Source organism: Lissotriton vulgaris, chromosome 2_1 (assembly GCF_964263255.1).
Source record: "Lissotriton vulgaris chromosome 2_1, aLisVul1.2, whole genome shotgun sequence".
Classification (NCBI taxonomy): Eukaryota; Metazoa; Chordata; class Amphibia; order Caudata; family Salamandridae; genus Lissotriton; species Lissotriton vulgaris.
The window spans coordinates 281335437-281362784 of record NC_141687.1 but is presented as its reverse complement, the minus strand read 5'-3'; the positions used below and the strand labels follow the sequence as shown (position 1 = coordinate 281362784).

The 27348-nt window shown below is 44.0% G+C and overlaps 1 protein-coding gene across 1 annotated transcript in view; it reads left to right on the top strand.

Moving 5' to 3' along the window:
• BRIP1 (BRCA1 interacting DNA helicase 1) overlaps nt 1-27348 on the top strand; it is a 1426214-nt gene that overhangs the window by 110540 nt on the left and 1288326 nt on the right. Inside the window, exons 2-3 of the mRNA XM_086954933.1 lie at nt 11107-11254; nt 13157-13268. Coding sequence (XP_086811059.1) covers nt 11162-11254; nt 13157-13268 — 205 coding nt within the window. The 5' untranslated portion in view covers nt 11107-11161. The remainder of the gene's footprint in view (nt 1-11106; nt 11255-13156; nt 13269-27348) is intronic.

Here is a 27348-nt window from a genome sequence, read left to right as displayed (position 1 = left end):
CTCCATACACACAGTGTTGAAATACCATAAACAAAACAGTGAAAACGGACAAACACCTGTAACTGGTTGATCGTAGCTCACCGCCATATTGCAGTTTCACAAGTATAATACAGTGATAAATACATATATATCAGATGATGCTTCAAAGTAAAAGACGGTGGAATACAATGTATCAAGGCAACCATGTTAAAATAACAACAGTAAATGAGTAGTCAAAAATAAACAACTGAACATAGGTAGTGTTACATCTACAACGTTCGTATGCAACAGCAATCACAATATACCATTTGGAATTAACAACGTTGTAATTGGAGTAAGAACGCATGTAATGCGACCTGGAAAGTCGTAATGACTGGAAAAGGGGGGCAGTGTGTTTCAGGTAAGGGAATCATGACGCCAGAAAAAATGTTTGCCATCTTGGAGTGTCGGTGCCCTCAGACATGTAAAAAAGGACCAAATCTACTGTAATGCACCTGGTCAAGGTGAGAGGCAATAAGGGCTGGCTTAGGCCACAGGGAGAATCTGGAATGCTCGGGAGTCAACCGCGCACAGGTCCCCCAAGAGATCATGTTGCAAAGGAGACTAATGCAAGTCTAGGAGCAGGGTTGCCTGTCACAAATACACATATGAATAGTACACCAGGGTGTTAATTTACCCAATCTTACGTTCTTCCACATGGAGTCTACCCCAGGATGCCCAGTCAAAAGCAATCATACCAGCTGGTTAAGTCCCGGGCCAAAATAATGTCAGGCCAGTGCCATGGAATACATAACTGTCTACATGAGGTGTAGATCGAACAGGGGAAAAGCAGTGTGGAGTAATGCTAGATACATGGTGTAACTGTGTGCTTCTCAAAGTGTGAAATTAAGGGCCAGTGCCCGAATGAGCGCCAGCAATCTGGAACACTGCAAGTACCAGGGGATTGAAGACTCCAATGTACGTTTTATTCCACAGTGAAATAATGGGCAAGTGCCCATGTCCTGTACCTGGGTACAAATGACTCCTAAGGGGAGTAAAACGTGGTAAGAAAACAAAAACACAACAAACCACTGGTGTACAGTCTTGACTGGAGTGAGTAATCGTCGCTACGTGCCTCTGAAGAAAAGGGAAGGGTGCCTGTGAGGGTGAACTACCGAGGTAGAGTGGGTCCCTTCCTATCCTCCTGTAGTGAAAAACAAGGGAGACAAAAGAAAAATAGCATGTTAAAACCACAGAATCCAATTTCTGTAAACATGTGATTAAAAACAAAGTACAAAGTACTGCAATCCCTAGACGCAACGAGAGGTTAAGAAAGGGCACATGTTAATACAATCAAGTCTCATACAGGTGTATACCTAATTCTTTGTCAAGATTAAGGCCACTTGGGCACTCAGTGATATACTTAGACTCACAGTGCCTCAATTTGAGTGTTCTATCTTCACTCCTGTAAGGTCTGGGGATATGCTCAATGCAAAAGAAGTTAAGCAACGAACTGTTGGAATAATGGTGTGCTTGGAAATATCGTGCAACCGGATATTGTTGGTCATTATTCATGATTGCTCTTGTGTTCTAAAACACGTTTCTTGGCTGGTTGGATGTATTTGAGTTTGCAGTGACACAATAGCACTTATACCACATATTTGGTGCCTCATGTCAAGAATTGTGTCATCTTTTTGTTGAACCCTTTGTTGGTAATAAGTTCTTTCTTCATGGAGCTATTTATGCACGCTTTACAGTGTCCACAGGGAAAGAAGTTGGAAAGGCCTTGATCCCTGTTGGCACCGTACTACGTGACGTCACAGTGGACAAGTTTGTCTCTGAGACTGTGTCCCCACCTATATGTGATACTGGTTCACTCTCAGATCACGTGCCCTATGGAAGGATCACTCATCAGTATGTCCCAGTGTCTGGTAAGGATTTGTCTTATGCCCTTGGTATTCATATTGTGTGTGAGAATGATCCTGGTGTTATTTTCAGTGTCAGTATCCTCAGTTGCCCTGTCTGGTTGGGCAAAAAGAGTATCTATCCTTTGCACCTGCTCTACTTTCCTGATATCCTTGTTTCGAACCCATTGCAGATACCCTCTTTCCCTGAACCTGGCAATCATGATTTGCATTTAGCTCTCAGCAGTTCCCCGTATGGTATACTCCATTCCCGGGTATCAAGATGACTCCTCAGAGCGTGAAGTAAGGTGTTGCCCGCTGTGTCGTTGCAGAACAATTTGGTGTGGCTGGTATCATCCTTGACTTCAATTTTGATATCAAGCATTTCAACCGAGTATTTACTCACAGTACTGGTGAGTATAATGTTGCTGGTGTTGGTGTTCAATTTCTTGATGAATATGTTAACCTCCTCTTCGCTGCCTTTCCATACCATGACAATTTTGTCAATGAAGCAAAGCCATAATACGGCCTGCTGCACCTCAGGAAAGTCAGGATTATCCATAAAGATTACTTCCTCCCACTGGCCTAGGAAGAGGTTTGCGAAGCTCTGGGAAAAGCACGTGCCCATTGCTGTCCCGAGGACCTGTTTATATAGTGTTCCATTGAACAAAAAGATGTTATTGGCGAGACAGAACTTTATCATCTCAAGAATCATGGTGGTGTGGGCTTTGAAACTTATGTGTACCATCCCCTACTACTTGCAGTGTTCCAGATTGCGTGCGTTCACTCGGGCACTGGCCCTTTATCTCACACTTTGTGAAGCACATAGATACACCATGTATCTAGCATTACACCACACTGCAACTGCATTAGCACTGTACGATCTACACCTAATGTATGTAGACGGATATGTATTTCATGGCTCTGGCCTGACATTATTTTGGCTCAGGACTTAACCAGCTGGTATGATTGCTTTTGACTGGGCATCCTGGGGTAGACTCCATGTGGGAGAACGTATGATTGGGTACATCAACCCCCTGATGTACCATTCATATGTGTATTTGTGACAGACACCCCCTGCTCCTGGACTTGTATTAGTCTCCTTTGCAACATGATCTCTTGGGGGACCTGCGCGCTTTTGACTCCCGCACATTCCAGATTCTCCCTGTGGCCTATGCCAGCCCTTATTACCTCTCACATTGACCAGGTGCACTACAGTAGGCTTGGTACTGTGGGCACTGACACTCCAAGATGGCCAACATTTATTCTGGCGTCAATATTCACTTACCTGAGACACACTGCCCCCTTTTTCCAGTCAGTAGGACTTTCCAGATCGCATTACATGCGTTTTTACTCCTATTACCATGTTGTGAATTCCAAATGGTATATTGTGATTGTTGTTGCATACGAACGTTGTAGATGTAACACAACCTATGTTTAGTTGTTTCTTTTTGACTACTCATTTCCTGTTGTTATTTTAACATGGTTGCCTAGATGCATTGTATTCGAAGCATCAGCTGATATATGGTTGCCTAGATGCATTGTATTCGAAGCATCAGCTGATATATGTATTTATCACTGTATTATACTTGTGACACTGCAATATGGCTGCAAGCTACGATCAACCAGTTACGGGTGTTTGTCTGTTTTCACTGCTTTGTTTATGGTATTTCAACACTGTCTGTATGGAGCGTGTCACGTGTGAGCGAGGCTGTTTACAGCCAAAATGCGTAGCAGAGAAGCAGAATAAATCTTTCCTGAGCAATCGTTCAGTTTGTACCTTGAGAGCACGTTTTTCCGTGGACACGGGGATTTGCTGTTTGAATTTTCCTGCTGTCACTCTACCGGCGCACGTACCACCTCTCTTGGGTCCTTGGTCAGAGTTGGAGCGGTTTTAGTGTGGATATATATTTACTTCAACCCTCCTTTTTTCCGATGAGAATGGAGGCGCATTGACGGGCAGTTTCACAATATATTCTTTTTATTTTCACTTATCACGGATCATCGCTTCAACCAACGCGTTTCAGTCTCGTCCGAGACCTTGATCAAGGTGATTTGATGTAAATCTTTTCAGTAGTTTTGGAGAAGTTAAGGTTAAAAATATAGAGATCGGAAGTTCAGCAAGAACGAGAATGTTTCCAGTTCATCCCGTTGGTCATTTGACTTCTGCAGGACTGAGATCGGCCATGCGGAATCAAACTTTCTGATTGGCAGCCGCAACATCAGAAGAAATATTGCGGCCACCATTACAGGACACGGGTACTGGCTTCCTGTATCCTGATATTGTTGAAAAATACCTTATAAGGTAGCAGGGTAGGGGTACTGTGAAAATGTGGTTACTGTTTGAGGGGGTGAAACCCTCCGCAAGCATATACCATAATCCTTGTCAGGGTGAGGCACACGTCCAATCCAAATTAACCTTTGCTCAACCCTCTGGTAGTTTGGCACAGAGCAGTCAGGCGTAACTTGGAGGCAATGTGTTAAGAATTGATGCAGCTCTTTAAACAGTAATAACGTGAAAATACAACACAAGAGAAATCCCACACTAAGTTGGAAAAAAGGAGTATAATTTAATAAAGAAATCAAGACCAATCGGGAGAACCAGAGATATGCAATTTTTTAAAGATTTGGGTGAAAATGGTGCCAAAAAGCCCAAAGGTTCACTAGTCGTGCTTGACTGGAAGAAAGTCACAAGTGCAGACCAACCTCGATGGAGCGCATGTCAGATGCAGGGACCAAGTCAAGCCTGCTGAAAAGTTACCCTCTCATTCCAGCACAAAGAGACCTCCTTGCAGTAGAGAGAGCTGTTAGGAGCAGAGAAGTGTTGCAGCCGGCAGTCTGTAGCGCGTAGAGCCGGCCTGGCAGCGCAGACAGTTTTCGATGTAGCACGAAGAGCTGGCCTGGCGTTACAGACGGTTGTTGCGGTAGCGAAAAGATGCTGTAGTCGTCGTGAGCTGACAGGTTGGGGCTTCACAGCTCTCCCTGCGAGCAGTTGATGCTGTAGTGTGGAGAGTTGGGTTGATGGAACTTCGTGTGGTGGGTTGTAAGAGTGACACGGTTTTGGTGTCAAAACAGTATCAAGAGCCCAAAAACTTCAATTCACCCTCTTTGAGGCCACACAAAAGAAACCTATCACCAGGCACCAGCCGTGCCTGCTTAAAGGTATGAACACATAGGTCATTTGCGACCGGTTTCTTTGATAACACTGGCATTTTCTTAATCAACTTTGACAGTTGGTTTACTTCTTTTTAGAATAGGAACAGCAGGAATTGTAATGTTAGACTTCGCACGAAGAAGCACACCTTAGGAATCTTGAGTTGTGAGTACTAGTTATCTTCAAGGAGATCCTGAGTCCATTAAAGTATTCATAGTGGTTCTCATAGATAACATGATTTCTGCTTCGGCCTTCATGACTTCTTAAGACACATAGTCACACAAGGCTGTATAGTTCAATCTTCATGGTGATGGTTGTCTTCATTTCTGATTCCGTAGGCACACAGTCTTTAGAATTGGATGATGATCTGTCATTCAATACTATTTTCAAAACTCCATCTATGATTGCGCTATAAGCTGTTTGGTTTGAATAATTACACTGTATTGTGTGACATCCCCCCCACCCCGCCTATTTCATTGTATTTACATTTGTTACAGCGGCCCCCAAAGGAGGGACAGAGATCCCGAAATGCGTTGGGCGACGATAATCATCATAGACCCTGGTTTACTTTTGAGATTTTGTTAAATAGGCTCATTGTTTGTCTTATTGGAGTGTACTTTGAGTTTATTGCCTAATACATCAGTAGGAAAATTGAAAAAAAGTACAGTAGTAGTGGTATATTGCACATGAATTGTTTCATTTAAAAAGAATTCAATTCAGATGATTAAAGTGTAGAAATATATTGTTTGATAAATTCTTAGAGCAGTGCGTTTAGGTTGCAAAGTAACAAGAGTTACTTGTAATACTGATATTGATCACAGTGTGCCACCTAGTCATACTACCCTGGACAGCACGCTAACAGTCACAACAGTTACTGATAATTTAACAGTACAGCAACATCAATCTTTCAGAATAATATTGGTGTGCGCAATACATATACATTCAAAAGGTTTATTTTACCAGGTTGAAATGGCAGTTTAAAACTGCACACACGTGCTGCAATGGCAGACCTGAGACATGCTTAAAGGGCTGCTTGAGTGGGTCGCACAATCCGTGCTGCAGGCCCACTAGTAACATTTAATTTAAAGGCTCTGGGCACAGGTAGTGCCACTTTACTAGGGACCTACAAATAAGTTGAATATGTCAATTTGTTATAAGCCAATTCTACAATGTTTTAAGGAAGGCATCAAGAGCACTTTAGCACTGGTTAGCAGTGGTAAAGTGTGCAGAGTCCTAAGGCCAACAAAAATGAAGTCAGCAAAACAGGAGGTTTGAAAGCAAAAATGTAGACAAAGGATGTCAGCTCTAACAAGTATCCTGGCCCCCTGTCTCTTGTGGTGGGGCAGCCCTTCTGGGCCATAAAAATGTGGGATGGGTGTCTGTGGGGTTTTTGATTGCATGGCCAGGCCGAAGGCTGTGCCCAATCCCAATCTGTGCACGCGCCACAGGCCGTGTGTGAAAGGGAGTTGGTTGCCCGCAGTGGAGTTGGATGCAGGGCCTGGTCCCAGGCCAGGCTCTTCGCCTAACCCCATGCTGCGTATGGCCATTAGCCATACGCTGCGGGGTGAGAGAAGGGTAGCTGGTCACCCATGGAGGTTGGCCAGAATACTTAGCTGCAGTCCAAGCTCTGCACCCAACACAACAGTACGCTCGGCCGAAGGTTGTGTACAGCAGGTGGTTGGTGCCCCTTTGGGGGTGAGGGGTGGAGATGATGCAGGCCCTTTGCCCAACTTCAAGCTACACACAGCCAAAGGTTTTAAAAAAACACTCCTAGATTTCACTGAAAACAATCGAAGGTTAAAGTGATATTATAGTTGGGCGAAAATGTCAGTTAAAATGTAACATTTTCAACTATAAAAAAAAACCACTAAAATTTACCAGTTACAGTTTGAGATAACTAGAAATTGTGCCACAAGGTGCTTTGTTTATGATTTCACATATTGCATCCCTTCTGACATGTTCAATGAAAAAAGCAGCCTCTTTCTCTACCAGTTTTTGCTTTATTCCTTGATTTTCCTTTTCTAAAGGTGTCTCCAGTAAATCCTTCTCTAGTTATCTGATTACTTCTTCAAGTTTTCTGTCCTCTTCTAATGCTTTTTTTGCTTGTCAATCCTCAATTTGCCTCAAATTCAGAGCATTTAGGCATAGTAGGCATTCGTAAGCTGCTGTGCCTCACTCTCTGCTGCTGTAGGAGAGAAGTGCAGAAAACATCGCAGCATCTGTAGTATCCACCGAAGATCCTTCTAATTGGTGTCCACTAAAGGATGGCACACATATTTTACTGCCCGATGGATGCGGGAGTGGATGGAGGCAGGACTTCATACTTTGAGCAGTTGCTATTTGTAGGAAAGCGGAGTATTATGTGATGATGCTGCTTCAGCTTCACCATGCAATAATGTTACAAACCCCAAAGATGGTTCTTGGATTCACACTAATAAATCCTTAGCTCAGTCCTCATAGTTTGGCAAAGAGCAGTCAGGCTTTACTAGAGGAACATGTGTTAAGCATTTCAGAGTACCAAAATGGAGAATCCTACACCAATTTATAAAAATGGAGTGTATTTTTATCCTAATTTAGACACCAAATCAAATGGAATAGCATACATATAACTGGAATTATAGATGTTTGAAGTAATATAAAATCAATGCAAAATGATACCATAAAAATGTAACGTTTCTGTCAATAGGAAAAAACACTAGTGATAATCCGTCACTTGCAGGTTGAGTTGTGTTGAACCCTTACAGGGTAAATGTGATGCAGGTTCCTGGACCAAGCCATGACAGTCAGTTCAATTTTACCTGGGCAGAGTTGCCCTGGCTGTCCCTAGTGCTAAATGGGAGCCATTGGAGAGCTGCTTTTACCACTGAAATGGTGCTGCAGGAGAAAAAGATGCAAAAACACAACAATGTGGTGGTTGCTGATGTCGGGCGAAGGTTGGATGGAGTTCCTTCTAGGTGGTGCGTTGAGTGAAGGGGGTCGGTTGCCGGACTGGCGACCAACAAGCTGTGGCAGTAGTAAGTGGAGCAGAAAGGGACTTTGACATCCGGTCGTCCCGGGTAATGCGGTAGCTACTTGTTCCCCTATGGAAGGCAGGACTACAGTTCCCACCATGCACTAGACCATCTGAATTTTAGCGATCCCTCAGAAGGCCCTATGGCCAACGATTCTTTGATTCCTGAGCTTTTTTTACCTTCAGTTTGCAGGGGACTAGTGCCACTGGTCATGTTTCCCACAGGGTTCCTTCTGGGTGGGGAGCCGGGACATGGCCTAGGACAGGTCTCGATCAGGCAGTTTCAGGAGCATTGCCAAATATATTGTATATTGTAATCAGCAATCGTGCCTATAAAGTGAATTGAAATCTATTTTGTGTTGCGTAACCAATACGTTGTGTGTGAAGTATCAACAAAAGTGTGATCATAATATAGTAACAGAGTACTCCATTCAACATGTGTATCCGTCTATCACGGTGGTGGGATACATGTGTCAATCTGAGTAGTCTCCGTTACTATATCTCTGTTACTATAAGTAGAGAAAAAAAAACATAGCCTGCAAGAAGATCTCAAAAGGCTGGAAAATCTTTCTCTAATTAACAACTTGAGAATTCTGAATATTTCAGAGGAACTCGAGGGCAGCACTCTTAACTGCTCTGTGATAAACTATCTTAGAGAAGAAGCCCAGGAAAATATTATTCAACTTGTTATCATACACTATTAAAGAGTAAATCCCGAGTATGGCATTACAGAATAAAACCTTACTGGGTAAGGATTTCACATATAGCATCACGTCTGATATTTGTGGGACCATAGAACAATGGTAGTGGGAGCTTGGCCAGTGTCTGAAAGAGCTATTATGCGCCTTGTTGGTGGATGCCATCCTCTTTTATGTGTCTTAGGTAAAATACATATTACTCACTGTGAGTTTTACTACTTTCAATTCTCTATATTAATCATCACATAAAAGATCCAGATTGTACCATGTCTCCAATAATTAACATTTTGCCTTTTACTGTTTTTAATTTCTCTTTTGTCACTTTTTCATAGCATGCTTTGTCATCAAACTGCTGTCTAGGTTCTGTGAAACTTGTGAAATTAAGATTGTTCTGCTTAACAGTCTTTCTATTGATGACAGGCTTGTCATTTCTCAACTCTTAATTGTATCTCTAACATTCATATTGTCATGAAAGGTACTGGATCCTTTTCTAATAATAGCTCTCATTACACATTGCTGACAAACATTCATTATATATTCTTTCTGTAACCTTGGGACAAATGCTGATTTTAATTTTCCACTTTCCCTTGCATGTGTGTACTTGATATTCAGTTTTGGAGTTAAATCGTCCAAGTTGCAGTCCAAGGCTTCTTCTGATTATATAATTGTTTTTAGAGAAATTGGATCTTGTAGGACTTAAAATGATCTCTACAGGTGATTTATTTTGCTTCACACTCTAAACATATAGCAATACACATTTGTTGCATTGAAAAACAGTATGGGTCTTCATGTGCCACACTAGGGAGGAAACAAGTGAGAGTTGATCCATTTTCTATTACTTTGTTATTTAATCAATGATACTGAAAGACATTCGAAAAGGAATGAATAATTACAAATTAATTAATTAGAAATATGCACATTTACCCCAGATGTTATTAATAATAAGAATATAATCTCACTACAGGGGTTCCAGAGGGAGGAATTATTGCCATCTACTGTACCACTCCATATAATCTCTACTCGCAAAAGGTAACCGGATGGTATATCCAATCACTCGTGAAGGAGAGGGGGGAGGAACAGAAGCACTCATGTGTTAAGACAAGAAACCTCACTCACCCTAAGGTGATATGCTTCATCTTTGGGTTCCCTCTTACACACTGGGACCGCAAGGTACCCAGTGTGGGCTACAGCTCCCTTGTAGGAGAGGAGCACGAGGTGTTTTGTGTCATTCAATATAGAGCAGAGTGCAAACAAAAATAAAGCTTAATGTGAGTTAAAACTATCTCCTGGTGGACAAGATTAACCTTTACTAGTGCCCCCAGTGGAAAGATTTTAAAAAGCTCAGTGAGAGTAGGGTTATGTATATTCCCTATTAGGAGTAGTTCGACATGTTTCTGCCTTCGTAGACCAGAAAGGTTCCTGGCATTCTTCAGGACCGTTAACTATGTCACTCTGCTTAGGTTGTGCAAAATAATATTGAAATATTATAAATAGGTTACCATACTTTTACTGGTTTGAGTATTATCAGTGCTACCAGCTTGTAGTCAGGTCCACATGCAATTCGAGACTACTAGTCAACACCCACCTTCATAAGTCCTTTTGCAGCAGGTGTCAGAACTCTTTCGTCCTGTCTCCCACCGCGTAAATGAAATGAATGTGTTCTAAGTCATCTTGAGCTCTTCATAGAGGTATTGCACGTAGGAGGAATACATTTTAAGAGCCATTGAGCTTTTATGTTAAAGTATTATGATGGGAAATTATAAATCAACTAAGAAGAAACATTGGCTATAAGGGTAGTTATGAGACCCTTATTTTGGTTGGGCTGATATAAGCAGAAAATGGTTATAAGTGTTTAATTCCTGTTTAATTTTGATGATTAGATAATGGCATTGTCTATTTATGTTTCCAGTGTGACTCATCGTTATTTATGATATGCATCTTGGAATGAGTCCATGATTATTGCCTTAAGCCAGTGACAATAACAGTTACAATACATTTGTTGAAAAAAGACAAAACAGTTGTGTCACTAGCACACTGAGGCATTCCTGTATGCTATTAGCAAGCACTGTGAGTTTTAAAGAGTAAATAAATAAGGTGATGTCAATTAATCAGGTACCTCAAAGAGTTATTTCTCTGTCTTGCTTGAGTTCAACACTGGTACATGCACATTTGGTTTAGTTCTCTCTGAGAATAATTGTTTTTTTTAATGCGTGAATCAAGATAAACATGTCGATTACACTTAATTTTGGAATATGTCTTTAATCTTTTCAGACTACGGTTGTTATTTACAAAAATCTACATTGCTTTGAATTTTAATTTATAAGCTTACTGTGAGGAAGATATTGGTCTTCTCTGAAGCAATGTTTTTGCTTTTTATTTCAGACATAATTGGTTCATTTTAGTTCACACAAGTGCCTGTAGCACAAAGAGATAGAGAATGGCGGCAACACTTTCTGAATACACCATCGGTGGAGTGAAAATAATGTTCCCCTGTAAGGCCTACCCCTCACAGCTTGCTATGATGAATGCAGTAAGTAACACTTTCATCTGTTTAGGAGATTTTGTAGCTAGAATGAAAAAGACAACTGAGAGATGTATCCTTGCTGTTAGGTTGTATCCACGTTGTTTCAGCCTTCATCGAACTCAGCCCCTCTACTGAATCTCTTTATCTCCCTGATCCTACTTCTCTTACCTACAAAAGTTGTAACAATGACCAAACTAGCCTTCCTGTATGACACTTTAAGTGAAACCATTGGACAATAACATACAATTTTCTTTTCGTTGTACAAAGAGCAATGCCACAAAACCGGTGCGCTTTGGAATGAGGTCGATAGATAAACGTGCATGGATTTTAAGGTAGATATGAGATTAACAAAAGTCATCAATGAAAACCAGTTTTGTATGAACTAGGGTACAGCAACCCGGAACTGTCAGAGGTGTCCCGTATCTGGCACGACTTAAAGAACTACTTAATGCCTTTAGATAGGTAAACACAACTCTTACAAGTTCAGCTTTAAACAATAAACAAGACGTTCATGACCTGCCATAATAAAGCACCTTACCTGTACCTTTCATTTATTTAATACTTTTATTTAGCAGTACTAGAGCCGAGGGTATTGGGGGGGGTGGCTTTACAGTGATATATTTACACCACTCAGGGTGAGGCGGAAGTGAAAGTATACGTTTCATAGGCCATTGGGGACAGATAGAAACTATAAATACATGCACGCATGGCTGGATTAATTTAGTTGTGTATAATCATTTCCATCTCATGACATTCCAGCATAACATTTTGTTATTGGCCGAATTCTGCTAAGCTTGTCCAGTTCCTGCGTGTAATCTGGCATTTTGTCCCAAAACAATATCACATGGTCACAATACTTCTTACCTAGTGGTGATTCTTTAATCAGTCTTAGCATGTAAACTAGTGTGAAGACGTTCCATTAAAGTTTGATGGACTTCATCTGTACAGACCAACAACCATCCCATTTGGTGACATTGGCATACCATAGTCAGCGAGCCCTCACAGGCGAGGACTGCCAGTAGATACATGGGCATTCGTTAGTCGATGGAAGAGTTAAACCGTAATCATTTTGTTTGGTCTTTGGGAATCTTGTCTACTCTTTGACCCCCTCTTGATGGCCAATGCCATTATATTCCCAGCTGCTTTGGTGGAAAGGTGATCTGTAACGCCCCAGCTCTGAAGTGTGGATTTCTGTCTAGCGATAAGTAGGCAACAATGAAGAGCTCTGATGAGCTGTGGCATAGTCTCGAGTGAGATGTCTAAACTAAAATAAGTAGCGTCTGTAAGGATAAACAAATGGTCTCCAGGCAAATATGTCGCTATCATAAAACATTGTGTGCCTCTCTGGTCAACCATCATATTTATAACTTCTCCATCGTTGTTGCAGTATACTTTGGAAATATAGCAAGGACAAAATGTAAAATAAAAACAAAAAGCATAATTTAAATGGATCTAATCAATGTACTATAAATAGCTTCCAATCGTTTTACCTGCCTCCTGGTGCTTTTTATTCAACGTTAGTATACCCGTACTTAACTTTTTAATATTGTGTGTTTAAAGGAATTTGTAATTTTAGTACATTTGTTCAGCGTACTTAAAATCATGTTTGTGAAATCCTAAACATTTTATTGGTAAGAGGCAACATTCATAAACTATTTCTAGACGAACAAGTTAAACAAAAATATTTAGTTTTATAGCTTCTATGTATTTTGTTGACAATCAAAAAGTTTCTTCCAGCTCGGAGAGACAACATAATTATTTTTATAGTTGTTTAAGTAGTTAGTAGGTATGAAACGTGAACATTATTTGGAGAGTGGGCATGATGTTTTATGCACACTTTTTACTTACTCCTTATATTCCCATCTTTTTCTCCGACTTGCTTTTAATTTTTGTATGTATTTTTTTTAGATTGTGCGCGGGTTGAACTACAAACAGCACTGTTTGTTGGAGAGTCCGACCGGAAGTGGGAAAAGTCTTGCGTTGCTGTGTTCGGCCCTAGCATGGCAGCAGTCTTTATATGGTCAGTAGTATGGAGCCTTTATTGCATCATTTTTTCTTGTCACCGAATGCAAAAACAAAAAACATGTCCTAATATATTTATTTTATTATTTTAAAGCTAACTCTTGCGCTCAGTTATTTTTTATTGGGTTTTCGAGACATAAGACAAACACAATAAACACGACAGGCAGAGCAAAAGAACCGACGCCGTAGCCACATGTCATTACCCGAATCATTAGAACAATCCCTGAAGTTCAAAATAGCCCCACCAAATGACCCATATCTTGCACTGTTCATGTGGGCAGCCTCGTGCTGCGTACACAAGTTCTTACATTTTAGCGCATCAGTCCATGCTTGCAAGTCCAGGGCGTCAGCCGAGGTCCAGTTTCGGGCTATATCTCGCTTAGCGAGCAGGGTCGCCAAGCCCACGAGATGCCTCTAAGATCGCCTCCCGCTCAGATCATCCAGCAATCCCAGGAGAGCAATACAGGGTGAACAGTACACTGGTCTTTCCAATTCCCCAGACAGAACTCCCATGGCTCAGGACCGGTAACCGTATATAACAAGGCGACCAGACTACATCCAAGACAGGCGGGCGATGGAAGTTTACCCACCTGCCAAAGCTGCAGCAGTGTCAAGTACATGGCATGTAAAACATTCACTTGGATCAAACAGAACCTAGAGGATTTAGCTAGTTCTTTCCGGGCCATGAACTCCTCCCTCCATTCTCTCTACTCTAGAGCACCCACCCTGGATTCCCTACAGGTACGAAGAGTGGTAAGCAATTCTGTGGAATTGTTGACCATGAACTAATATATTTTGGCGACCCCTCCCTGGCTGAGGGGACCCATAAGAACCTTGGGCCCCATGGAACTAAATTCAGGAGCTACCCTGAGGAAGGACCGGTGGGACAACAGAGCATGTTAGAGCTGGAGGAAGTTGAAAAATTGAGAACGGTGTAACTGGAAGTCGGCCTGTATTTCTGAGAAGGACCGCATGTGCGATTCGCCCAAACGTGAAATATCAATTATGTCCCACCTTCCAAACCCCACTAATGTGGCCACTTGGAGAGTTGTGTACCTCTCCAAGGGGACCAGGCAAGAGTGAGAATGAGTGCAATGTGAATACTGAGGTAGAGGAAGATTATCCTACAGAGGAGTATATGCGGCAGCCATGACTGTGCGTGGCACCCGTCAACGGAGCAGTATGAACTTAGAATGATTAACCAGCAAGCCAAAGGCCTGGCCATTTAGGTTCTCAATGTATAGTACTCTGTGGCCCGCCACCGCCTAGTCGCTTAGAAAGAGCAGCACATCAGCTCCTTCCCCCCACCACAACTCCTGCAATTCTGCATCGCAGTGAATACACATTGCCAGAACCTCAATCGCAAGAGTGGAAAGGGGGGAAGAGGGGTGCCCCTTCCTGGTTCCCCAATGAATCGGGAACTCCCACGGAAGGACCCCATTCAGCTGGAGTCGGGCCGTGGGGCTGTCATAAAGCGTCTACACATAAGCGATAAATCGGCGGCCAAAGACCAGGCGATTGAGTGTGTCCCAGAGGAAGTCTTAATCGGGAGTCAAAAGCCTTTTCGATACAGTAGCCGATACAGTAGCGTGTACCATGATGTGAATTCACACTGATCGGGGTGGACCAGTATACCAAAGACCCTGAGGATTTGGCCTGAGGACCGAATCTAAGTTCAGCACCAAAAACACGACAAGTTCTTGCGACAGAAACTCTGCTGTATCATTGTCCATGAGTTGCCAAGCATTAAGGCGCCGGAATGGGCATTCTCCTTGAAAGTTTGTGGGGGCCAACTCGCAGGCGAAACGGAGGACGACATCCCTGTCCTTGTAATTAAGGATTTTTGCAGTCATCACTGCCAACGATCTGTGTACTCGTTCCACGATAAAGTATGGAGACAGGTGCCCTTCAGGAACCCATGATAGGATTCACTCCTCCAAGAAGTTTTCAGAAGCTGGCCCCTTGGGGAAACCCATGAAGCACAGGTTATTCGCCAGGCTTCGTTCTCTGCATCCTCAGCCCGGATTTCCATGCTGCGGGATGCCTTGGTCAGACGAGACACCTGCCCCTTTAGCGTGGATACAGAGTCCTCTAGGTCGATATGCGACCCTCCTCCCTGCCGCGTGGTCTGCGACATTGTGAAGGTCCTGACGCAGTAGCACAAAATTGGCCAGACCTCCCTAATCAGGTCTCCAGTGCTGACTGTGAGGCCTGGATAGTAAGAAGATGTCTGTGGCATTGGGTTGGCCTGCCAACGATGAGGTGGGAGAATCTGCATTGTGAAGTCAACAATGGGGGACACTGTTCCAAGGTGAGTGGTGTAAGTAACCATAAACTCACTACAGGGAAGTTGGAAAAGAGAGAGTGCTAGGTCAAGGAGTTTGTAGGGAGAGAGAAAGATGTTGTCACTTGTAGCCCTCACACACCCCGAAGGATGTCATGCTTCCTCATTGGGTGGTTGCTCCTCGTCGGGCCCCTGGTGCAATGCCCTATGGGTCCCCTGAAGGCTCACTTTGGCTGAGATCTTTTGAGAACTGCCGTTTGGTGCAGGTGGGTGTGAGAACAAAGTCCTAAGTGAAGAGTGATAGTGTGCGTGCAGTATGTTAAAACTGTCTAAGGGATTCCAAATAAGGAATTAAGGAATTTTAATAAAGAGGTACCCTTGGCAGAGTAAAAAACCAGTAGGTTAGGGGTTACCAGTGAAGACGTAATGTGCCCAGGTAACTACAAGGTCGACATGTTTCACGCCTTAATGGTCATAGAGATCCCCTGGCGTTTCATCAGGACCAGAAAACAATGTGGAAGTGGTGTAGTGCACGAAGTAGTATTAGTAGAGGGGTAACATTGGCCCTCTAAACGATCAGCGGGGACCAGCGCCTGAGACACTTCAACCTACGGCTATGACTCAGTGGTCAAATATGCCCTTTTGACCGTAACCTAAAAAATAGGAGCCCAGTGCCCATAGGCTAGAGGCGTAGGGTGCCCGCACCTTACTGGGGTATGTACTCGAGTGTCGGCTCGGGAAGACGTGCCCCATCCTGACGTCTGCCTGTAGGACCTAGCACTCCCTCTTTTCCAACTTCCCTGTAGTGAGTGTATGGTTACTTACACCACTCACTTTAGAACAGTTTCCCCCCGTTGTTGACTTCATGGTTAGTTTGGAGCACGGGCACTGGACCATTAATTAGCTCCTGTTCCCCCCTCTTTTTTAAAATTTGAATCTGCATTCTGCAATCTCGAGGCAGGGGCCCAAAGGGCTTTATATATGTCAATTTTTGTTTGTGCCTCAGCAGAAGTAGGTTCCCCACGCCCTATGATAGAGACCAGTCTGTGATCCAGGCCAGCAAGAAAGAGGGAAGGGAGGAGGGGGGGAGAGGTCCCCTAGTCCGTCTGTCCAACAAAAATGGTAACCTATGTCGAAGAGAGGTATCCAGTGCAGCAGCAGATTGCTCACAACCTAGTAAAGTAACCTATTAAAGGGGGTGGGGAGGGTTGCGGGGAGGGTGGGGAAAGAGGGTCTCAGACCTGCTTGTACAAGGGTCTGTCACACACCCTGCAGCACGTGCAGTCAGACCTCACCACACTGTCAAATTAAAAGGCGTGGGCTGACACACCAAGAAATGATCTCTCTCCAAACACGGGAGGAAAAAGTTATGCAAAGCCTGAAGCCCTTGGCAATCCAGGGTGTGGCCGGCCGGCTCACCCGGAGGAGCCCCGGCAGGGCTGATGCACTTCGGGCAGAGAATATCCTGGGACCTGAAGGGGGACTGGGCCGATTCTGCAGTCCGTGGCCACGCCAGCCCTGCCTGTCGGGTCTGCGGAGGTGCGGCGGGTCAGGTGGATCCGACAGGGCACTGAGATAGCCCCGCTGAAGGAAGGGTCCCTCAGCAGTCTAAGGTCGGAGCAACGGCCCTAAAGGCAGCACTGAGAAGGAAGCACCTGCCATTAAGAGTACTTTTCTTTATGTTTAACTTCGTCAAAAACCATTACGTTGCACAGACGATGTTGACCTGTGTAGTCTTGAAAGAGACCTGGTCATCAAGTGCTGAAGTGATTGTATGATTTAAGTGATGAAGACATTGTCCAGGATCATCTGAGACCAGCTCTGAGCCTACATGAGTGTTCTGCTAAGCAAGGGCATTGACTAACCCATAGAGTGATACTTTCTTCCACTGCCAAACACTAAAAGCTTTAGATCTATGCAGCCTCCGCATTTAACCGCATTACACCCAGAGACTGAAACCGGGTATATGCTGTCAGCCCACACTGTGGGCTAGAACTTGTGTGACGTCAGCTTTATATGAGGGACCATATCCCCTCTACTTTGAATCAAATATCTGTAGTTAGAGAAGTTTAGTTTAGTTTATGACATTTGTTAAGCGCTTGGTTGCACAGAGAACAGTGCGTCCCCGCGCTGACAAACCTACCTACAACTCTTCAGCTTAGCTCACAGAGGGTGAGCACAGGGAAACGGGTGAACTATGCTGAGTTTATCATGGGGAAAAGATGGGTTTTCAGCCTCTGTCTGAACCTGGTTTCAGACGGCTCCATCCTCAGTTCGATAGGCAGGTTATTCCATTCATTGCTTGCATGGTGTCTGAATGAACGTCCTCCCATTCTTGCTCTATGGATCCGAGGCACCACTAATAGCATGCTACCCATCGACCTCAAAGGACGTGAAGGACGATAGACTGGGAGCAAGTCCTGCAGATATGGAGGTGCTTTTTTGTGAGCTATACGGTGGGTGATGCACATAGTTTTAAATTTAATTCTCTCCCTTATTGGGAGCCAATGAAGGGAGCGTAATGCCTGTTTCCCAGAGGCTCTCCTAGGGAGGTTAAGGACCAGCCTCGCAGCTGCGTTCTGGACGCGTTGTAGCTGTGTTAGGCCCTTTTTACTAAGTCCACACAGGAGGGAGTTCCCATAATCTAACTGGGAGGTGACCAAGGCGTGTACCATAGTTTTTCTGGAGCTGGGGGGCAATAGGTCCAGGATTTTCCTTAGGATCTTCAAGAGTCCATAGCATTTTCCTGCGACCTTACCCACATGATTGGTGTAGGCTAGATTAGAGTCCAGAAGAAAGCCAAGGTTCTTAACTGTGTCTACTGGGATGGGGACAGAGCCCAGTTCAGTGGGCCACCAGGCAGAGGTCCAGATCGAAGGGCATGGACCTACAATAAGAACTTCCGTCTTGTTGCCATTAAGGCGGGGACAGTTCTGTTTCATCCAGCCGTCAAGTGCCACAAGGCAAGCCGAGAAGTTCTCAGCATCCACAACTGGGTCACGGGACAAATTGATCACCAGTTGTGTGTCGTCTGCATAGGAGACTATTGCCACACCATATGACTCCACCAGTTTGGCAAGGGGTTCCATATACAGATTGAATAATGTAGGGCTCAAAATCGAGCCCTGTGGAACCCCTTGCCTGAGACATCTTACACTGGATTTGCATGGTGGGCAATGCACTTGAAATCTCCTGTTCTTGAGAAAAGAGACCAGCCACTCAAGAGCAGGTCCGGTTATTCCCTTTTCCCTCAGTCGGTCCAGTAGTACGGGATGTGATACGGTATCAAACGCCGCACTTAAGTCCAACAGGACCAGTGCGGCCGTGTGACCTTCATCCCCCTTGCTCCGCAGCAATTCTGTTGATAGTAGGAGGGCGGTCTCAGTCGAGTGTTTAGCTCTAAAACCCGATTGAGACGTGTGCAGGAGCATATTTTCCTCCATAAAGTTTACCAGCTGTCGATTAGCCAGTTTTTCAACTACCTTCGCGCAGTAGGGGAGAAGGGAGATTGGTCTTAGGTTGTCTAATTGCGCTATGCTTATGTGGGATTTCTTTTTTATTGGGACGACTTGGGCCAGTTTCCAGCTCTCCGGAACTAGACATTCATGGAAGGAGAGTGAGGCCATATTTCCTATATGCTTCGCCACCTGGGGAAGATGACTACGAAGAATTCTCGCTGGTACTGCGTCTAGGGGAGAGCCCGAGTGAATGTCCGATAGGATATTGATAAACTCCTCAGTTTGGGGAACCATAAATTTCCTAAGTTCTTTTCTGACCTTATTACCGTAGTTATGGTCGGGCAGATTGGTGGCAACTGAATTAGTCTGAAACGAAGCATAGATCTTTTCTACCTTCCCTATAAAGAAATCTGCGATCTCGTTGCATGAGTCGGTCGTGGGTGGGACTTCCCCTGAACTTGCGGGCTGGGCGGAGAGTTCCTTCAGGATCGTAAAGAGCTCTTTCGATGTATTCTCTGCACAGCCTATCCTGTTGTTATAGTACTCTCTTTTAGACTTCCTGATCTGGCTGTGGTAGATTCTGAGTTCGCTCTTATAGACTTCGCGTAGTGAGGGGGCGTAATCCACTCTCCATCTATGCTCCAAGGTTTTGCATTTGGTTTTTGCGGCGCGTAGCTCAGCGGTGAACCACGGAGCGGATTTCGTGCTCCGTGCCATGGGTTTGTGAGTCCACGGGGCTACATTGTCCAGCGCACCTTGAACCCATTCTTCATACGTCTTGTACGCCTCCACCAAATTGTCGCTAAGCTTTGGGGGGTCCTGTGCTAGGGCTTGACTGAAGGCATCATGACTGAATTTCCTCCAGTCCCTGCGTCTAATAGCGGGAGGTTTCTTTAATGGCCCCCTGTTGGGCAGTTTTCTAAGTTGAAATGGTATCAGATAATGATCTGACCATAGGATCTTAATCGGAGCAGAGACACTTATGTCGTCCCAGTTAGTAAAAATTGGGTCCAGTAGATGTCCTGCTTGATGGGTGGCTCTATTGTCCGCTAAATCAAACATAAGAGCTCTGAGTTCATTGATTAAGGAAATGGCCTCTCTGCAGTAGATATCCTCCAAATGCACGTTGAGGTCTCCTACAATCATGAACTTATTATGGCGTAAAGCAGATTGCGTTAGAACATCCAGGAGGCATTCAATGAACGCAGTTGCCACACCCGGAGGACGATATATAAGGTAGCCCTTAATGCTACAGTTGGGGCTGACCGTGATAGAAAAGAGTCCTGCTTCACATTTATTAATGGAAGTTGATTCAAGAGAGACTGGTAGGTCGCTTTTGTGAATAATAGCTATAATAGCTATAATAGCTAGAAGAGGGGATGAGTGTGCATAACTTCAATATAATGTATTGTAAAATAATTTGACAAATTGTGGGTTGGGGCAGTTGGTCAAAATTACCCCCATCTGAGTATAACTAGTTAAATGTAAAACAAGAAGTAGGGTCTTGCCTTTTAAATGTACTGCATCGCCACGCCAGGGCTGCATGGGAAGGCTCCTTTGGCCTGTAACTGTAACGCACTCCTACTCTCTCCCTGTCCTGTATTGGCAGGCTACACTCAGAGGTTACAAGTAACTGAATCACCAGGAGAATCTTCAGGATGAGACCATCGGCTTTCAATTATGCACAGCACTGTAAGGATTCCAGTCATAATAGAATCATTAACAGTATGCTTTGACAGTCTCTGGAGGAATACTGTGTGGAGTTTCAGGTGTTCGAAGTCCTGGTGACGTCGTTGGAGTATGAAGGGCCATCTCAGCCACATGAGGGGCCACAATGTCCTGAGCTCAGGGATTCATAAGTTTAAGTCAAAGGAGACGTGTTCTTTTTCCTGCTGTGCTGTGTAGTAGATACTTGACGGTTACAATTTTCTTTTTTAAGCAATCTTTTTATAAGGTTTTCTTAGGTTTTATATGAATACATCACAGTCACTTACAGCATTTACATATGATGCTTAGATGACATGTAATACCCTCAGGAAGTCCCATTCAGGACAGTATCCGTTTCGGCTCCTGGCGTGTGGTGTGTGTCTCTGTGATCAATGTGTTCTTGCTGGTGACAGCCTGGTCCCGGACATCAAGAAACACCCTGACAGCAAAAGATGCCTCAATGTCAGGATGCCATTGACGCGCTCTAGATCAAATGACGCATCATTGAGTGCATCCATGTTGACCATGGGTGCCGTGATATTGTATATTGTCTGTGATGTTGCATTTTTGATCCCTGTAGAATGTCAGACCTTGTCTCCACGAATGTCAAAGTAAAGGAACCGCATCCCTCAGACATTTCAGTGGGAATGGGGTCACCTGCACCCTTTCCCTGCTGTTTCTTCACTGTTCCAAGCTTATCTCTGAAGCGCCTCAGAGACCTTTAACGTTCATCCAGGGATCTCCTGACAAATGCTAATCCTTACTGTAGTGTGAGAGTCTGGGAGGCAGACCATGCAGGCATTGCTGTTATCCTTCCCCACCTGAGGTGCGTCACATGGCAGAGAGGTTGAGCTAAGAATGTCTCTTTAGTGAAAAAAGTAATAAAAAAAGCTAATACCTTAAAACGTGTTGAAATTCTGGGAAAAATGCCTTTAGACATCGAGTGTACTTAACACATTCACTGTGGAAATGAATTTCCAGTCAAAAGGATGGACTGCAAAGGCACTGTTCTGGCGTGGCTCAGGTTCCATGGGAAAACATAGGCTTCAAAACCATCTTTGCAAAAGCATTGGTTTCAAATCATAGATTGCCAAAGTTAAGACCTTACATAGATATCGCCCTACGAATGTTTCCCCCTGTATTTCATTCTTAAAAGATGCTAACAAATGCTTGATAGCAGGATTAAATAGAGGTCGAAATTTTGTATGAGATGTTTATGTGCGCTTCTATTAGTATACGTTTTAGAGTCTGCTTTTTTGCAAAACATTTGTAAAGTTTATTTTCACACACTGTCTTTGCTGAGTGAGCGGAAACTTTTAGAATGCATGTTTGGAAATTTTTTTTGTCAGATAATCTCTGTGATAAATGATTGCTTAATTGTCTTTCCTTAAAAAAAAGACAGCTAATGAATTATTGCAAAATTATTTTAAAAGCTGAAGTAGTATTTATTCAAAATGTATTTTGGGATCTGGCACATGTGCAGAGAAAGCCTACTGATCGTGAATCTCCAAAAAGATTCAGGATACAGAAGTTTAGTTATCAACATTTGTGTAAAGTCAAACTCTGTTGAACGCAAATTCAACTCTAAATTTGTTGCTGAGATTCACACAATAAATATGTAGTTCTATTGCTGTTTATTTAATAAACTTGAAGCAACACCATATTCAGAGCCCCATTGGGTTCATTTTCATCGTAAATGAGGGATCGCTTTTCTGATGGTCTTACATACAATGTTTGTAGAGACTCTCTCTGCCCTTCTAGTATGCAGGCCTCAGTGGCACTGGTAAGGTGAATGCCAGAAGAATAAATTGCTAATTTACATAGTTTTTCTAATCAAGAGCAACAATCACACGCTACCACTAAACAGTATTTGCAGTCTACATTTGACACAGTAAAGAATCGCCATCGTTTTTCGGCAGTCTCTCATGAGATCTATATTAATGGTATTAAACACCAAATGACTCCACCTTCGTGGGATCTCGGGGGGAAAAAACCTACAATTATATGTAAAAAATACTTTTTAAAGGCAATATTTTCTTCTTACTTTGTATCTTTTAATAACATTAAATGTAATTCCATATAAAAAATGAAAATTAAAAATGGCCTTAAAAGTACATGAAGAAGCATTTTGTATGTATGTAACAATACAAATATAGTTCAAATCCAGCTGGGAAACAGCAGCATACACAGTAAAGATTATTCACAGTAAAGCAGGTAGGTAGAAGTCAGTTCTTCTATGTAGAGATAACGCTCCTTGAAGAGATTTTTTTCGGTCTTTTTCCGAATTGCATGAGAGATGGACAGTTTTGCAATCAGAACCTGGACACACAGATTCGAGAAGTCCTGGTTTCATGCATTTTTTTCTTCTTGCACTTCTTTGTCATTTATCATCTCATGTTACAGATCAAAGCCTCTTTATATATTTCTTTAAAAAAAAGAATAACTGAAGGGAATTCTTTCCATAGCCTACCGAAGAAACATTTCTTTCACTGTGTGCACTGAAGGCGCCCCACAGCTAGTCACAGAGGACATCACAGTGGATAGTGGTCCTTCAGTCCCTGTTTGTTTACTCTTTTAGCAGTATCCCTATACACGGAGCTTTACCTCTAACCAGTTTTAATAGAAAATATGGTGTATTTAATTGTTTCTCCACACAAAGTTTTGTACTTTTACTTTGTACCAAGACAGGTTTATGACTAGTAGGTTTTATATTTTATTTTTTTGTTTCCTCATTTTATTTCTTGCCAATGGAGACCCTGTCTATTTACAAGAATGTGGCTAGAATGGTACTTTGCGCCTTTTCTGCTATGTATGAAACAAGTTCTCTATAAGGTTTGAGACTTCGAGAAGCGATTGTTCAGGATTCAATCCTGACTCCTACCCCCCAAAGATGTTCTTGAAGTCACATACATGCCGTAATTGTGAATTGCATGTATATAGTGTTTACTACCCATGACGAGGCGTTGAGGCGCTTTTCGGCGAGTAGCACCCTACATCTTATAGGATGTAAACCTACCAGATAGAAAGCCATCCTGGTCTGTCTGTCAGCAACAGAAACAGCTATATCAGTGGAGCATATGGTCTGCTATTACCCTGCCCAGAATGTAATAGTCAATAAGGAAAATGCATAGTGCTTTGTAAGAGCCACTGTTATCCTCCGGCTCGAATAGTGAGAGCTTCCTAATGTCCTCAGGATGTCTGCCATTCATTGCTGCCTCGTTCATATATAGCAGCTGTGGAGTAAGACGTGTTTATTTCCTTTCAAATCATCGGTACCTGAAGGTTCAGATCCTGCGTCCCCAGTCGCTGCCTTCTCTGTCCGCCCTACAGTGGAGGACGAGGAGAGCTGCTCCCTCAAATTCCCTTCTACCACGGGAGGGAAACTTGACCAAACCAACATCTGATTAGCTTCTAAGGGGGGTGTTTCTGTGGGGTGTATAATGCTTTCCAATACGTATTAAAATCAGTGCTAATATCGCCCTCCCTCGTAATCGTCACACCCTCTCTAACCCTAACTCTGGTTATGGTTTTATGCCCTGCTCGGACCTAATAACCCAGCAAGGGTTCTGCTTGGCCTCTTACCCTTCCCAAATCTACTGGGAAGACTGCCTTTGGTTCAGGATATTAACTTTTTTCCCTGCAAAAGCTCTATATTCAACTAGCCCTTTCTTTAGCCGCACAATGGTATTAATGCCTCCCCCATTTAGTATTAAATCGTTTTTATCGGCAGTATATAATGCAGATAACAAAATTGATGCGCCTACAACCTAGTGGGCCGACTAAGCATAAACAAGATATGCAAGTCAAGTTACGAATACCAGATCCGAATGTTAAACACAGCAAGCCGCTTATAACCCAACCGGGCCGGCCGCGTCTAAAGGAGTGTAGCAAGCAGTGATCGTTGTTGAGAGTTATCTGAAAAGCAGTTGAGAAGGAAGGCGGGTCTGAAGCTGCGTGACGGATCCCATAAAGGCTGCAGGCGCATTGCAATAGGTCACATATAAACGGTAACCAAAACAAAAACACATGGAAATTAAAAAAATCCCATTGAAGCCCTCCACCTCCCCCACCCTATCTCCTCAGTGATCTTACCAAAAAGGGAAAGTGTCAGCGAATGCTCTTGGATGTTGCTCCAGGCCTATCACCACAGGAAATGGAAAGGGGCATGTGTCAGGCGCTCTCAAGGGAGGACTGAGACGTCATCAAGAATCGGCTTGAGAATGCTGAGGTATTGTGGGCAGGACAATTCTCTGAATCTGTGGTGAGAATAGATAAAAGGGGGCCCAAGTTTTGGCATAGGCTTCACTCTTCCCTGCTGCTGACATAGAAAGTTTCTCCATTGCCAAAAGATTCCAAAGTTGGTGCACCCAGTGAATATGCTCTGGGACCTAGTCTGATTTCCACCTCGCCAGAATAACCCTTAATGTAGTATTCAATGCAAGAGCTATTTGTCTCTCCCTAAGTGAATGCAGAGGGAAGGTGAGCGCGTTTGGGAGGCCCGAAAGTGTGTACCCCGGGAGTCGGGGGATAAAGGTAGTAAAGGCAGCATCAATGTTGTTCAGGATCTGTTCCCAATAGCAGGTCAATTTCAGGCAGTGCCAGAGCAAATGAATCAGTGTCCCTGGGCTACTGCAACCCCGCCAGCAGAAGCCATCGCACTGGGATTGCCATTTAGCGAGTCTATCAGGGGTATAATACCAATAAGTTGTGATCTTAAAAGCAGTCTCTGTGTGGCTCGAAGAAAATGTGGTGTGGTGCGTGCGATAAAAACATCCTCCCACTCCTTGTCTGAGAGCTCACGTCCAAGTTCTATCTCCCAGCGCTTCTGACCCGCAGTGCAAGTTCGAGGAAAGGCAGAGGAGAGGAAGGAGTACATTTCAGAGATGAGGTGTTTGAATGGTAACAACGGGCAAAATGCAAGGGGGGGGCGTCGCGAAGTTAGATATCCAGTGAGTCAACTGGGAGTGCAAATACAGATCGGACGCAGATAGGTTATAGTCCGATTTAAGATCCTTAAAGGGATTAAGGCCACCAAGATCGAAAAGGTGCCCCAAGCGTTTACAGCCCCCCTCAATCCAACGTGAAGCAGCGCCGTTATTCACCCCTGGTTGAAAGGCAGGGTTTATGAAAAGCAGTGTCATGGGATAGGGAAACGTGGGCAGGTTTGCCTTACAGGAGACTTTGTCCCAAGCACGCAAGGTGGGGCGCGTAACAGGGGAGGAGTAGAGGCTCCAAGCACGGTCTGGTCGCTGCATCCATACGTCGCGCCAGATGTGGTGGCCTGCTACCGTCTGGTCCATAAAGACCCAATACTTTTCCGTCATGGGGCGGTTCCACTCCACCAAGAAGCGCAACTGCGAAGCGTGAAAATATTGCGCGAGATTAGGGAAGGCCAGACTGCCACATTTCTTAGGACGTTGAAGCTGGGTTTTCGGTAGCCGCGGTGCAATCGGGCCCCAGACAAATCCCTCAATCGCCGATTGCATCTGCCGCAGGGTGTGCGGGGGGTTCTAGTGGCAGAGTTTGGAATAAATACAAATCCCCCAGCAGTAGTATGTTCATTTTAACCACTGACAGTCTCCCAAACCATGTCAGAGGAAGGCGGCGCCATCGATTTATATCTGCAGGGATCGTTTTAGGAGGGTCAAGTAATCCCATTTAGCAGTCTGCACCAAGCTTCGGTGGAGAACCAGCCTCAAGTAGGTAATGCCTTCTGCCACCCACTCGAAGGTAAACCGATTGCAGAGTGATCTCTCCGTCAGCAGAGCAGCAGTGAGATTGAGTGTTTGTAATTTCATCATGTTTATTTTAAAGCCGGAGAACTGACTAAACGTCTGAAGATCATCCACAATTGCCGGCAGAGAGGTCAGCGGGTGAGCCACTGAAAAAATGAGGTTGTCTGTGTATAAGATAATAAGTCATTGATCTAGGTCTAAAGGAATGCCGCGTGCCAGGGGGTTGTCCCGGAGTCACTGGGCCAATGGTTTCATATAGAGGGCGAAAAGCAGAGGAGAGAGGGGGCAGCCCTGCCGTGTACCGCGCCCCAGGTCAAAATGGTCAGAGAGGATGCCATTGACCCGTACTGCTGCCTGGGGCGTGCTGTAGATACTTGCGATCCAGTTCCGGAACCGCAGCCCCAAGCCAAAATGCTCAAGAGTCGCGAAGAGATCCGGCCAGTGCACACGGTCAAATGCTTTCTCGGTGTCAATTGCCAACAGGAGGGCTTCTTTATGATCACTTTATCGATCAGGTGACATATACGTTTGGTATTATCCCCGCATTACTGTCCCATGATGAAACCGGATTGGTCCGGGTCCACCAGACCCGGCATATGTGGATTAATTCTGTGCGCTAAAATGCTAGAGAAGAGTTTGGCATCAATGTTTAATAGAGAGATTGGACGGTAGGAATTATAGAGTTCCGGATCTTTGCCCGGCTTTAGAATGACCAAAATAGAAGCTTGCAGCATGGATGGAGTGAGGGATCCGGTGCCTGCGAAAGCATTGAACAACCGGGTTAACAGAGGGGCGAGTTTGACGCAATAAGTTTTATAAAAAAAAGGGGACTAAAGCCATCTGGTCCCGGGGCCTTCCGTAACTTTAGCTGCGCAATTGCAGAAATCACTAGTT